This window comes from Echinops telfairi, unplaced genomic scaffold, assembly GCF_000313985.2.
Source record: "Echinops telfairi isolate 266 unplaced genomic scaffold, ASM31398v2 ScPeMD7_2010;HRSCAF=2546, whole genome shotgun sequence".
NCBI lineage: Eukaryota > Metazoa > Chordata > Mammalia > Afrosoricida > Tenrecidae > Echinops > Echinops telfairi.
In genome coordinates, this window is record NW_022105908.1 from 19,774,305 (window position 1) to 19,788,611 (window position 14,307).

The window sequence follows — 14,307 nt, forward strand, 5'->3', positions numbered from 1 at the left end:
AAGACCCATTCCAGTGCTGAAATGCTTCCACCGCCACTAGATCCACAAGACTTTCCACCCACTGGCCTGTGATCTTCCTGCATTCAGCATCATTGCATGGCTGTGTGAATCTAAAGAGGAATTTATGCACTAGTAGCAACATATGGGGTAATATCCGACTTAGGGACTTAATCTGGACTGGGCTGGGATGTTATCTTTTTTTTTTTTTATTTAATCATTTTACTGGGAGCTCTTATCACAATCCAAACATACTTCCATTGTGTCAAGCACATTTGTACATATGTTGCCATCATCATTTTCAAAACCTTTTCTTTCTTGAGCCCTTGGTATCAGTTCATTTGCACCACCACCATCCCACCGCCCATGGAATGTTTTCTTAATGTACAATTGCTCTTTGATATAAAGTTCTCTCTTACACACATGAGTGTCTATGAATGTTTTTCTCTAGTCTACCCAGACTAACACACCATCCAAGCAATCTCAAGTGTGCAAGAGTGTAATTGTACTCCACAGAGGTGTCAGAGTATATACAATTGTACTCCATGGAGGTGTCTGTTGCTGATGTGTTAGAAGTAGGTCACCAGACCTTTCTTCCACGGCACCTCTAGATGGACTCAAGCCTTTCAGTAAGCAGCACCATCCAGGAGACTCTAGTTAGTTAGCAGGGTCTTTTCATCAATTTTTTGCTTGTTTAGGATTAGTCAAAAAGTATTGCTACCAAATATCATAGACCCTTTATTAAACTATGAAAACCGTGGTGCTGCATTCCTCAACATCTCCTCCATCTAGACTGATACACGTGTGAAGATGGTGTTTCCTGCTCTCTGACCAGCCCTCCCTGCCCCCGACAAAGAATTCTGCACTCCTCAATTGACATCACATCAAAGCGGTAGCTTGGGCATCTTTGAGAGACTTAAACTGTGTTCCTTTGAAATATTCTTGGAGCTTTGAACACAGAGAAATCTGCAGGAGCAAGGTCAGGGCCACGGGGTGGATGGAGTAAGGCTTCCCATTGAGATCCACCTTCTCCGAATGAGTAGGTACGCTGTCGTGATGGGAAACAAAACATTCTTCTGAACAACTTCTGCGGCCTTTTCCTCACCAGTGCAGCTTCCAATTTTCTACAAGCTTCTTCATAAGAGATGCCCCATATCGTCCTGTGTCTTTCAAGAAAATCTACGAAGATGGCCCGGTTGGAATCCCACCGAACCGTTGCTGTACTCTGAGCTGACAGCTCTGCCTTGAACTGAACTGGCCCACAAGAGCTCCTTGGAAGACCCTGCTTTGGTTGGACTTTTCTGGGAAGACATCTAAAAACAGTGTGGTACTGACAAAACTTGTCTGCAGCCATCGCTGATTGTGGGGACAGGTTTGAACAAGTTTTGTTCAGAATAAATCTGTGCACGTATGAACCAGAACCTTAGCAGCAATACTTCTTGCTTTCTCTCATGTCATTCAAATTGAGACGTGATCGCAAATACATTACAGCACAAGGTAGAATCAGGGGATACCAATAAAACTGCTTTAAAACAAAACCTCCTTTGGTACCTGATTTCTATTTGTGGTGAATTCCTCGAAATGCAAACTTAAATACGAAACATTTTCAAAAAGATGATGAATTAGAAAAGCACCTTGAATTGAAACTATGTTGAGAAAAGAAGAGAGTTCAGAGAATGAGGAAGAATGAATCAGGGAGAAGAATGGAGCGAGGGACCAAGAGATGGGGATCAGGCTCGTGGGAGCGCTGTGGAAGAGAGACAGCACAAGGTAGGAGAAAGGAGCAGGGTCGGGGCTTGTACTTGTCAAAGTTGACATCCAGCATGCCGGGCTTCTCCTGGCTGATGCGTAACAGTGGAGTGTCCAGTCGGTGAATGCTGTCCTTGTCCAGCGTCGATGTCCAGTCTTGGAAGGTTTTTCGAACCAGTTCATCAATGGCCTGAACCAGCTGCTGATAGGTGTGTACACTCTCCTCTCCGGTGCCAATATGGGGCAGGAAGTGAGCACTAGAGAGACACTGGGGGGAAAGAACGGAAGATGGGCAGAGCTTGCTCGCCACATCCCCTCGGGCGCCCTCTCCTGGACACACACACACACACACCCCTACCTTGCCATGGACAGGGATTGGTTCTGATGAAATATGATATAGGAAAGGTGGGGCCAAAACCAAGCACGATGGCACACTGTGGAAAGAAGTCACTAGAACCCCCTCCCAGGGGGACGAACAACGAAAAGTGGGTGAGGGGCGAGAGGACGATGTGAGATATGAAAATAATAATCTATAATGTATCAAGGGTTCATGAGGGAGGGTGAGCTGCGGGGAGGGAGGGGAAAGAAATGGGGAGCTGATATCAGGGGCTCAAGTGGGAAGAGAATGCTTTGAAAACAATGATGGTGGCATAGGTGCAAATGTGCTTGACACACTGGATGAATGTATGGATTGTGTTGAGAGATGTAAGAGCCCCCATTAAAAGTATTTAATTAAAAAGAAGAGTTGTAAGAGCCCCCAATAAAATGATCTTAAAAAAAAAAAAGAAAGAAAATATTTTGAAAATGGTGACGGCAACACATGTACAAAAGTGCTTGGCACAATGGATGATGTATGAGTTGTGATAACTGTAGGAGCCCCCAATAAAATGAATTTTTTTAGAGAAAGAAAAAAGAAGAAGAGAGAGAAGCACAAAGATTCAGCTCAAGATGGGGTCAGAGGAGAGCCATGCAAAGAAAGAAAGTAACAGGAGGTGACGGGTGTAAGAGGGTCACTATTAAAAGCAAGGCTCCGCCTTGGTCCTTGTACTCCATAGACGCCCTTTTGTGAGCTGGCAAAGGGAACTGTCTGCTCACTGGGTCCTCATCACGGCAAAGTGATATTGGGGGAAAATCCAAGTTCGTGTAATTCGCACTGCTCAAATCTGTCTTAGGAGCGATCATTGATGCGGTGTATAACTTGACATAGATTTTTAGTACAACACAAACTACTTTAAATAAAGTCAGTGTGCACTTCCTCTGTCTCAGGCTAGCTAATACTGCAGTACAATATCCTGATTTTTTATGAGGGAGCAGAGTGCAGAGTGGTGTAAGACATATGTTCTGTATCTAAAAAACCAGGGCTGATAGGAGAACACCAGTGCCATTTTTGGAGTCAGCAAGTTGATTAGAGCCAGACACAAGTTTAACGTTTGAGGCACCAAAATGCGTATTGGCCACAGTTTTAGGGGTGTCCTCAGGTGGCCTGTTATTGCCCCAGCACAATGAGACCCACTCTGGGAGTGGCTGGACACTTACATTCATGACTCTATCGAGGCGACGGCGAAGGATCCGTAGCCAGTATGCTTGCCCCGAATACTGGGCCATATAGGACTCCAGGAAGGGCCATTTCTTGTTTACCTCGCGGTTCACAAGAGCCAGTTCACTGTTGAACAGCATGTAGAGGTCCACCGCCTTCTTGTCATATGTTCGATTTATAGCCTATGGAAGACGCGGAAGGCGTGAGGATGCTGGCTCCCTCCAATTCCCTCCACTGCCTCGTCCCAGAAGAAAGCTACGGGAGCCAACATCCCCGAGGGATCACGAGACTGGGAAAACAGGAAGAAAGGAGACCCTGGAGACTGAGACCATCTGCGGAAGCATAGCTGGAGGTCAGATGGTGTCTGGAAGCACTGGGCGGGGGGGAGGGGGGACTAAAGGGAACTAAAGAGACCCAAGGGGTGAAGGAGCAGCTGGGCAAGTGGCACCTCCCGGGCTGCCAGCCTGTGGAAAGTGTCCAACAGCAGCAGTCCGTGCTCCACATCTCGCACGAGCTCGAAGGCTGAGGTGATCAAATTCTGGGTCATCACCTCCAGGTCCTTGATCCCAGAGCGGAATCTGTGCCATCAGAGAAGTCTGTTAAAGTGGGAGTTGCTTCACCAACCCCTAAGAACATTCCCATATAAGATTAATGTGTGTTCAGTGGAACACTCCTCCTCACTAAAGGATCCTGACAAGACTGTGAAACACTTCATGACACCGCTGGATGGGGAGGACGTGATAGTGAGTGAAAGACAGAGTGTGGTGGGTCACACACGGCGGGCTGCTAAGTGCAAGGTCAGCGGTCGGAAACTACCAGTTCCTCCACGGGGGAAAGGCACATCTCTCTACTCCTGTAATAAGTGAGTCTTGGAAACCCTCGGGGACAGTTCTAAATATGAGTCGGAATTGACTGGATGGCAGTGAGCTTTTCAGTTACACTGAACGAGGTGGGGCCAATACAGAAGGATAAATCTTGTATGAGACCACTGTTCTAAAAAATCAGGAAGAGGTTTCCAGAATGTGGGAGGGGAAAAATGAGGACCTAATGTCGGGGGTTTAAATGGAGAGAAAATGTTTTGAGAAACGATGTACAAATGCGCTTTACACAATTGATGTGTATATGGATTGGGATAACAGTTGTATGAGCCCCTAATAAAATGTTAAAAAAAAAAAAAAGAAACAGAATGTGAAGGCTACCAAGGGTGGGGTGGGAAGGCAGGGAAAGGGAAGACCCAAGCTAGAGAGCCGACACATCTTACTTTGGAGGAAGGGGAAGGGAAGAGAGATGGGGGAATAAAAGGGAGGGGAGGAAACCAGGCAAGTCTTGGGAGGTTTGATACATTAAGTTGTCGAAAGCAAAAATGATGATCTGATATGTACACCCCGACCAAACACACAATAGTTATTTCTTTACCGATTGTGTCATTATTTTCCAAGGGCTTCCCAGGAGACAGACACTTGGAGGGCTTCCCACCTGTTGGTTCATTTAATCCTCAGAGCAATGCAATGAGGTGGATTCTATAATGACCCTCACTTTATTGATGGAGGTCTTTGTTATTTTTCTTAACCAATATGCATGGCTAATTCAAAATTGCATCTCTTTTTGTTTTCTTGTAGGCATTCTATTACTCCATTGGCATCTTCGGAGATACAAGTGTTAAGGAGCCCATCTCCTCACCTCATTTTATAAAGGAGGAAAAACTGAGGCACAGGCTGGTGTGTGACGAGAATTTGAATGCTAAGAATCTGACCTAGGAAGTCTTCATAAAACCAGCCACTTCCCTTTCTTTCACTCTCCCCCGCCCGTCCCTTCCCATGCCTGATTGCGTCCAAGTCCTTTATAAGTCATGCCACTCCACCCTGTGCCTTTCCTCCTCCCACCCGACACCCCTGCTTCTCTCGTAATTTTTTAAATCATTTTATTGGGGGTTCATACAACTCTTATCACAATCCATACATCCATCCATTGTGTAAAGCACATTTGTATATCCGTTACCCTCATCATTCTCAAAACATTCCGTCTCCACGTAAGCCCATGGCATCAGCTCCTATTTTCCCCCGCCCTCCCCCTTGTTTCTCTCACTTGTTGTAATCTTCGTGCCAAGACGTGTTCTTGACATCCAGGATGCCCCCTCGAACTGCTCGAAGCATGTGCAGATTTCTGTGAAAGATGTCCTCGATCTCCAGCAAGTTCCGTGTTATCTGTGGCCCCTGGGCACCGAAGAAGCAAGGGAGGGGGCCTTGCTTGCCATCCTCCCATCGGGCAAAGTGGTACTGACATTCACATACCTAAAAAGAACTCTGCATAAGGACTCTCACCTGCCCTTCAGAACTTGAAAGTCCTGAGCTTACTGGTTTAGCCTAAGATGTCTAAAACCTAGGGATGACCAACTAGATGCAGGAGGTTACTGGGTTGAATTTGGATGACATATGAGATAGGAGGGCAGTGACAACAGGCAAAAATCTAAAAGCAAAAAAAAAAAAAAAAAACCGGAGTGGCAACGGGGTAAGTTCTATGTTTGGCTCCTAGATGGGGACTCAAGGCAGGGGGAGGTCGGCTGTTGGCTTTTCTTCCCTGTCCCTGCCAGCCTTCCAACCTCAATGAGGTCCTTGCAGCGCTGCACAAAAGCGTCCACTTGAGCGAATATGCTGGACTGGTCTAGGACCCAGCCCCGGTTGGAGAACCTAATGAGGAGAAAGATGAACTGAATCAAAACACGGGAATACTAGGTATCAAGCTGATTCTGCAAAGCGTGATCTCGGCGTCCAGGGTTTAGGGAGAGTCTTAGAAAATGAAACTCTAGGAAGTTTCCCTGAAGGCTGGGGAAAGAAACTCAAGGGGAGAAGAGTTGATGCCAGGGAGGAGGCATCAACATTTAAGTTCTAGGTTTAAACATAGTACAACTTTAGACTTTGGGGCCAACAGGGAGGAAAAGACCAGGAAGGGTTTCTGGTATGAGTAAAAGGCTATTAGACTAAGGAGACGTAGGGCTACAGGTAGACCATGTGTCCAGAGAGAGGACTTGGCCCAATGTGGGAATTTCTAGAGCTAGAAAAATATAATCTGCAAGTTTAAAAGGGAAAAGAAAGGCATCAACAAGCCTCTCCCCTGTCAGGAATGGGAAGGCTCTCTGGGCCATCAGGAACATCAGGTCACATGGCGTACTGAGTATGCATCTGCACAGCCCGCAGGTAGTGATCTTTCCAGGCATGACAACAGGAAATGCAGCCCAGGAGCTCCTCCTTGCTGGAAGTGACGTGGCCCTCAAAGATTCGGTCCAGGGAGATGGCATGGCAGCATAAGCGGATGATCTCATTGCTCATCTATGGAAGGATTCGCAACAGCCGCAAACCACATGTTATTTCTACCCAGCCCCGTCTCAGAATCCCCGTGACACAGCTAGGTCTCTGCCTGCTGTTGACGCTGCTCAACTCCTGTCACCAACTCCATCTACTCTGACCTCCTTGTCCTATTCAAAACCAAACTCACTGCTATCGATTCTGACTCACAGAGACCCTACAGCCCAGAACAGTGCTGCCCTGTGCGGCTCTGAAGCTTAAAATATTTACAGGAATAGAAAGCCTGGCCTTTCTCCCCACAGAGTGGCTGGGGGTTTGGCCTGCTAAACTTGCGGTTAGCAGCCCAACATATAACCCACACCAGGTCTCCTACTCATTTGAACCATGAGGTGGCCCTTGATTCTGCACACCACAGTGAACGCTCAGCTCTACCCTCTCCCCCTCTGCCCTGGAGACCCCAGATAAAATGCACCAGCCCCTGATCCTCAAGACCCAGTTTCCCCTCCTAAATCGACCTCGCCCTCTCCCCACTCACTTCAACATTCACTTTTAGAAATGAGAAAAGTGTCCTCCTCCCTCTGGACACTTTAGACTGGGTGTCCATCACCCTGCCTCCCTCTTGATACTCTTATCAACCCTTCTCAAAATCTTTCTTCCCACCTGAGCGCCTGCCCTCTGGAAACAAAGCCCACCTCCTATGATGCAGATACCTCACTCCCTTCTTAAAGATATTCTGCTAAATTAATTCTAACTTCTGCTGTAAAAAAAAAACAAAAAAAAAAACAAAGAAAGAAAAGAAATCTGAGATCTATCAAATAAGCCACCCTCTTAAAACCCTCTGCTTCACCTTCTGCCCACACGCACCTTGCGGAAGAGGGAGGTCAGTCTCTCCCGAGTGTTGTAATGGGGAGAGTTGACCCAGATGATGCGGATGAGACTGATCAATTTAGGGAGCTTACTGGAGATGTCCTTAGGCCGCATGAAAGCCAATTCCTGGTAAGGTTCCTTCAGGATTGACAAAAAGGTCAGATTGGACTGTGCTTGACGAGAGCCATCCTGGTGAGAGAGAGAGCCCGGAATAGACTTTAATCCACTGGAAAGAACTGATTCATAGCGAGTGTTTTTTATCTACCTTAAGTCCCAGCCTGATTCCAGTACGTCTCCACTGAGAAGCTGCCCCAATTCAACTCATTTCCCTCTAGTTCTTGCAGATCTCAGACCAGAGTTTGCTTAATAGCTTGTATTCCTTTGCTAGGTTCTATGGAAATGTTTGTATAGCTTCTCGTGCCTGAGTCTCATCTCCCTCATTAGACACCTGATGTACCTCCTCCTCTAGTTTTCTCCAGGGAACTTGACCTCTCTGCACGGAGTGCCTACTTAATAGTTGCTGATTGATGAAGACTCGGGAAGCCTCCAAGGCGATGGCCCTTAGTCACAATTCCAGTCTGGAACTAAACTCACCCCCCATGGCTCAGTTTTCAGCAAAACAAGAGACCGATCTGTAAGGGGAGCGATCACACTGGTCAGGCACTCCCGCCTCAGAATCATCAACCACATGAGATCAACAGGCCAGCGTTCACCCCAGGCCAAGGTTCAGCGGGGTTAGGAAAGGAGGAGGGAGGGACACAGAGAACACAGGGCGGAAGCGGATGAGCGCTGTTGCAGGGACGGGATTGCACTGAATGGAATGGGACAGAAGGTGTGTGAACTGTGGAATGGAAAACTGACCATCTGTGTGCTACTCTCTTAGCTTCTTTGTGTCCAGGAACTCACCGAATCAGCACGCCACACTATCTTACATTGATATATATGTTAACTTTGTCATTTTCTTGCTTGAACTATATGAGCTTGTGTTTGATCTCTTGCTACCCAGTATTTCCATTCGGTGTAAAGTCTTGCGTTCTCAGCTGGATGATAGGAGTTGGGGGTCACAGAGGGTGCTTAACATATATTTATTGACTAATTGGGTGTATTTGTTCCTAACCAAATCACAAGCTCCTTACCAAAAAAAACAAACCAATTGCTACCGAGTCCATTCTGAATCACAGTGATCCTACAGGCAGAGTAGACTACCCTCTAGAGCAGTGGTTCTCAACCTTCCTAATGCCGCAACCCTTTCATACAGTTTCTCATCTGTGGTGACCCCCCCAACCATAACATTATTTTCATTGCTACTTCATCACTGTCATTTTGCTACTGTGATGAATCGGGCGACCCCTGTGAAAGGGTCATTTGACACCCACAGGGGGTTGCGACCCCCAGGGGCGAGAATCGCTGCTCTAGAGTTTCTGACGCCATGGATCTTTGCAGGAAGAGGCAGTCTCCTCTTTCTCCCTCGGGACTGGTCTGTTCAAACAGCTGACTGATATTGGAAGGAACCCGCTTCACACCCAGGGCTCACGAGTCCCTTGGGAAATCTCTTTTCTCCTATAAAGTAGTTTCACCTTTCCCCATCAACCCAAATGTATACATGACAGTGGCTCCATCTGCGCTGTGGGCGGTGACATTCTTTCTTCCTAGCCCCGTCCATCATCCCAGTCATCGCCCACTTTCTGCTACCCCTCCATCCACGGATCCACTCACAGACCTGGATTTGCTGAGCCAACTTCATGAAAGGTGTCAAGTAGGACGACTTGGCAAGGTGCAGAATGTTCTCAATGTGTTTCACTCCTTGCTTCACCAGCTGCTTACTGATGCCAGACAGGTCCATACATCGGTTGCGCCAGAACTCAATCTCCTCCAGAGGACCCAAGCTTTCTCCCGTCTCCACCGTCTCCTGGGCACTGAGCACCTCCTTTATCTGCCGGGTCCAGTGGATCATGGAGGCTGTGGGGAAGAGTGCAAAACCTCTTCCATGTCCTTACACTGTTCCCCCATCTGTCCTTCCCTGCCCCACATGGCCCCCCTAACCCTGCTCCTTTCTCAGCATCCAGGGCGCCCCCTTGACTCTCTGTTGGGATTCCCACTAGACGGCAGCAGTGCCAAGCCCTCACTCTCTAGCCGCTGCACCAGCTCCTTGTCCTTCACCACCACCTCCGGTTTCATATTCACGGCTTCCGAGGGGATGTAGAGAACCGTGTGGCCTTCCAGTTTGTACCGCGTATCTAAGGAAAAGAAAAGTCAGAAAGTTCACAGAAGAGGGGTGAATTGTTTGCCATCCCAGTCCCAACAGTGTCAGGGCTCAGGAAGTGCAGGCACTTCAGGAAGAAGATATGACTCCAATTCTTTTTGTTGTTGTCCAGAGGGAAAACAGAAGGCAAGAGAAACTGCATGAGGTAGAACGAGAATTCTTTGATGTAGAATCAGAACAAAGATCTGTACCGTGCTCTCCACCACGCTCTCTACCACAATGCATGCAAATCCCTCTAGGAGCCTCCAGTCACTAGTCCATCTCCTTAGGCTACCTGTAATCTTAGAAACCTGCACCTTGAGCAAGTCGGCACAACCAGTTCTACAGCAGAGAACTGTATCTACCTTGGAGAGCAGATTCTGCTCCTTGTTCCACTCAGTACCGACCAGTGACATTACAAGTCGGGTCGGGTACCACAGGGGGAGTGTGGACCACACTGGGTGATGCTGCCAGAGGGGGTAAACCCAAAATGACTGTCTATAAAAGTGTTGTGTCTAGAGGATGTACACGGGTACAGATAAGAACTGGAAACACAGGGAATCCAGGACAGATGATCCCTTCAGGACTAGTGGTGAGAGTGGTGATACCGGGAGGGTGGAGGGAAGGTGGGGTAGAAAAGGGGAACCGATTACAAGGATCCACATATAACCTCCTCCCTGGGGGATGGACAACAGAAAAGTGGGTGAAGGGAGACAATGGACAGTGTAAGATAAGACAAAAGAATAATAATTTATAAATTATCAAGGGTTCATGATGGAGGGGGGAGCGGGGAGGGATGGGAAAAAATGAGGCGCTGATACCAAGGGCTCAAGTAGAAAGCAAATGTTTTGAGAATGATGATGGCAACAAATGTACAAATGTGCTTGACACAATGGATGGATGTATGGATTGTGATAAGAGTTGTATGAGCCCCCAGTAAAATGATTGGGGGAAAAAAGTGTTTGCTGATCTAAAGACTGGTCTGAGTGGTTATAAAACGAGGAAAAATAAAGTTGAAACTGACTGAAGTTCTTTTGTGACACACAAGCTACTTTCAAACCAACTAACTAAAATTTTTTGTGTGTGCAGTGTTGGTTCAAATGCCTGTAGTTTGTTTTAACAACAAAAACATTTTTCATAAGCCCAGCTTACACGCATCAATAGACCTATGTGACTGAAACTCTGTGCTAATCTACTTTTTAAGCCTCCTCACCCGCTCCAGTGGAAGCTGCCATCATCATCCAGTGACAATGATACTGCCAAGTGTGTGACTTCCTCTGCCAGGGCAGGCAACATGCTGCCGGTGCTTTTAAAGAGTCGCTGGTTTTGTCAAATATCCTGAGCTACAATATTGTGATGATCAGTATTTGTGAACCTATATCCATAACTTCTTTGTGAGAAGTAGTAATTAAAGGAAAAGATGGAGAAAAAAATTTTTTTTAATTCCCTACAGTTGCTAACAATGGTCTAACTAAGTTATCATTTAGCATAGAAAGATTTTGCAAAACAATTTTGTTGCTAGTATTCCTATCATCTAAGATATATTACATAGGGAGGAGGGAGCAGGGAAGTAGGGGAAAAATGAGGACCTAATGCCGGGGGTTTAAGTGGAGAGAAAATATTTTGAGAATGATGAGGGCAATGAATGTACAGATGTGCTTTACACAATTGATGTATGTATAGATTGTGATAAGAGTTGTATGAGCCCCTAATAAAATGATTTTTTTAAAGGCAAAAAATAAAATAAAATAAAATATTTTAAAGAAATATTACATTTAAAAATGTATGGCTCTATTTATCATATCTGAGGGAGCTTCCAAAAGTTCATGGGAAAATGGAATTAAAATGATAATGGGATTTTTTTCCACCCGAATATTAGTCTATGATCAAATGCGATGATAAACATTACTAAGGATTCTGAATGGTCTGCTATAGAAAGAGCTCCATGAGGGAGCGGAATGGACAGCATGATTGACAGCACTAGGTGACCCCGGACCGAGTGATAACCCTGGTGCCTACTAAGGATCGGGCAACGCAGGCACTGAGGGGAAACCCCCACTGCCCCACTAGGTGGGTGGAGCACGGCAGGGAAAACAGGCCCTTGAGACTTCCCACTCACCTGTCAGACATGCCAAGAACCGGTCCAGATGGGCAGCAAAGTGGTTTCGAATGCTCTCAGGCCAAGCGGTATTTGAAAAGATCTGAGGCGCAAAGACGCCACTGAGCAGGCGAAGTAGGGCAGGGATGTAGGCCCCTCGCACCGTCCCAAACTGTACAGTGGTCTGGAAGTTCTCCTGCGTGATGGGGACTGGGGCATGGCGAATGAAGTAGGCAATCTGGTTCTGGGTCTGCAGGAAAGACAGTAGATGAGCCCGGAGATTCGGTCTCCAGCCCTAGAGAAATCACCACTCTCCAAAGACCAGTTTAAGTGGGAGCTGAGTTCTTTGCCATATCCCCTTACCTTATCCTGATCAGTCTACAAAGCTAAGTGCCATAAGGCTCTTCCTGCTGCTTTCGGGAACATAAATAGATTCCATATGCAGAGATGTGGGGAGGAAGTGCAGAAAGTGTACCTCGAAGGTAAGGCCTGCGTATTTTGTCCAACTTTGCTCAGAGTCAGCAGAGTGCCTGGCGCATAATGGATAGGCCGCACGTGTGGACTAGATGGACGGACCCCTCTAGTTCTGGGAGGCAGTCGTCCTCAGCTGTTCACGGCTCCTCACACTCATTCGTTTGCTGGAGAGATTTTGGTGTTGTTTACATTCGGAAACCTGTAACTTCCAGTAGTTAAATCTAAAATATTTAAAAATTTGTTTCTGACTCCTACATGCTTAGAAAGGCCATTCCCAATCTCAGATCAACAATTCCATTGCTTTTTCACCTGTAGCACTAGTAAAACTACCTTCAAAAGTTTATTTTTATTTTTTTTAATTTAATCATTTTATTGGGGGCTCGTACAGCTCTTATCACGATCCACATATCCATCCATTGGGTCAAGCACATTTGTACATTCGTTGCCATCATCATTCCAGAGTTTCAAATAAGTGTTTCTTCACCCATATGAATGAAGATATCTTTCTAAGGTTATGACATATACATATATTATAAAAATTAAATGGATAAGAGGTCATTTTTATCACTACATTTCAATTTTAAATTCTTTGGAAAGATAAGGGCATTAATATTCTCAGACTTCTTTCACATTTCAACACCACTTACTTACTGATTAATTTTTGTTCTCGTGTTTTCCCATTGTTCAGGTTTACAACATTCACATTCTGTCCCACAACTATAATTCTCAGGGTTATTTATTTAAATGAGTTGAATGTTCATAAATTTTCTATTCCTGAGTTCTTCGTTTGGGAGGTGCGGGGGGGAGGTGCATCTAGTAAGTTTATTTACAAAGATATCCAGTATGCTGTACTAATTCAACAGCATTTGATCCATTTTTTCAGAGTTTGAACTTCTTAAAGTACTCTTAAAAAAACGTATCTGCCTCATGGATGAACTTCAATGTGGGAAACTAACTCTGAAGGAAATATGACTGGGACTTATTCCCTGACTAGTACAGAAGGAATCTGGACAGCTAGAATTCCACGATAGAAAAGCCGCCACTTCGGAAAGTTAGAGATATAGTCCAAGTACATTTTCCTGCGTTAACTATCTTTCCACAGACTCCCCTTAAAGCTGTGCTGCCTTAAAGTGAGCACATGGTTGATTCTATCTTCCTATAGAAGCAGACATTCCTATTTGCTCTATTTCTTCCCACTATGACATCCAATCCCTCTCACACCTTCCTCCAAAAGTAGTTGGGCATAGTGGGGCTTATCCCGTGCCTGGATTCAAAATGCTTGCCATAAGCCTGAATTTTTGGCATGGCTAATATTGTCACCCAATTTGTCTTGACAGCTTTTGTAAGGCACGGTGACTCCATGACAGGCCAAGCCTCTTAAGGCAGGCCCAAGTTTCGTTTCTCTAACAGCCTTGAGTTTCATTCCCCTAACAAAGTCACCCTCTCCCCCAAAATGACGCTGACCACACCTGGAAAGGCCCGAGTGATCACAATAACGCTGACCGCACCTAGAAAAGTTCTGAGTGACCACAATTGGAACGTTCCGAGAGTGGAGCCAGTCAACCAACAAGACCTGCACAACCAACTGTCTCCAGATGAAGTCATTGAGCTATGGGAGGGTGAGGGGGAATAGTTTCACCCAGCGTATGGAACCTGTAAAGAGTAGAAACACTTAAAAAAAAAAAAAAAGAGTAGAAACACTTGGCTTGTGCCCCAGGCCGGGGGCCTCGTCTCAAAGGAGGCCACTGCATTGGTGCTCTAGAACTTGGGCCCTAGCTCGAGCTAGTCCATAAACTCCTTTGTGGTTTGCAGCCTCGGTGACTCTGCCTCTCTGTTCCTGGGGCCATGGGAAAGCCAGCAGTAATACTTTCAATGTCTAGAAAAGAACCATGTAGCCCTAGTAGCTCTTCTGAATTTATTTTTTTTCTCCTTTCTTCTTCTTTTTTTTAAATCGTTTTATTAGGGGCTCATACAACTCTTATCACAATCCATACACACATCAATTGTGTAAAGCGCATTTGTACATTCATTGCTCTCATCA

At 46.0% G+C, this 14,307-nt stretch overlaps 1 protein-coding gene across 1 annotated transcript in view; it reads right to left on the bottom strand.

The window, feature by feature from the left end:
* The window catches only part of DNAH2 (dynein axonemal heavy chain 2), a 158,637-nt gene that overhangs the window by 120,615 nt on the left and 23,715 nt on the right, over positions 1–14,307 (bottom strand). The window contains exons 4-11 of the mRNA XM_030886521.2: positions 11,814–12,042; positions 9,579–9,689; positions 9,173–9,411; positions 7,450–7,641; positions 5,369–5,574; positions 3,732–3,861; positions 3,283–3,465; positions 1,800–2,014 (exon numbers count right to left, since the gene is read on the bottom strand). Coding sequence (XP_030742381.1) covers positions 1,800–2,014; positions 3,283–3,465; positions 3,732–3,861; positions 5,369–5,574; positions 7,450–7,641; positions 9,173–9,411; positions 9,579–9,689; positions 11,814–12,042 — 1,505 coding nt within the window. The remainder of the gene's footprint in view (positions 1–1,799; positions 2,015–3,282; positions 3,466–3,731; positions 3,862–5,368; positions 5,575–7,449; positions 7,642–9,172; positions 9,412–9,578; positions 9,690–11,813; positions 12,043–14,307) is intronic.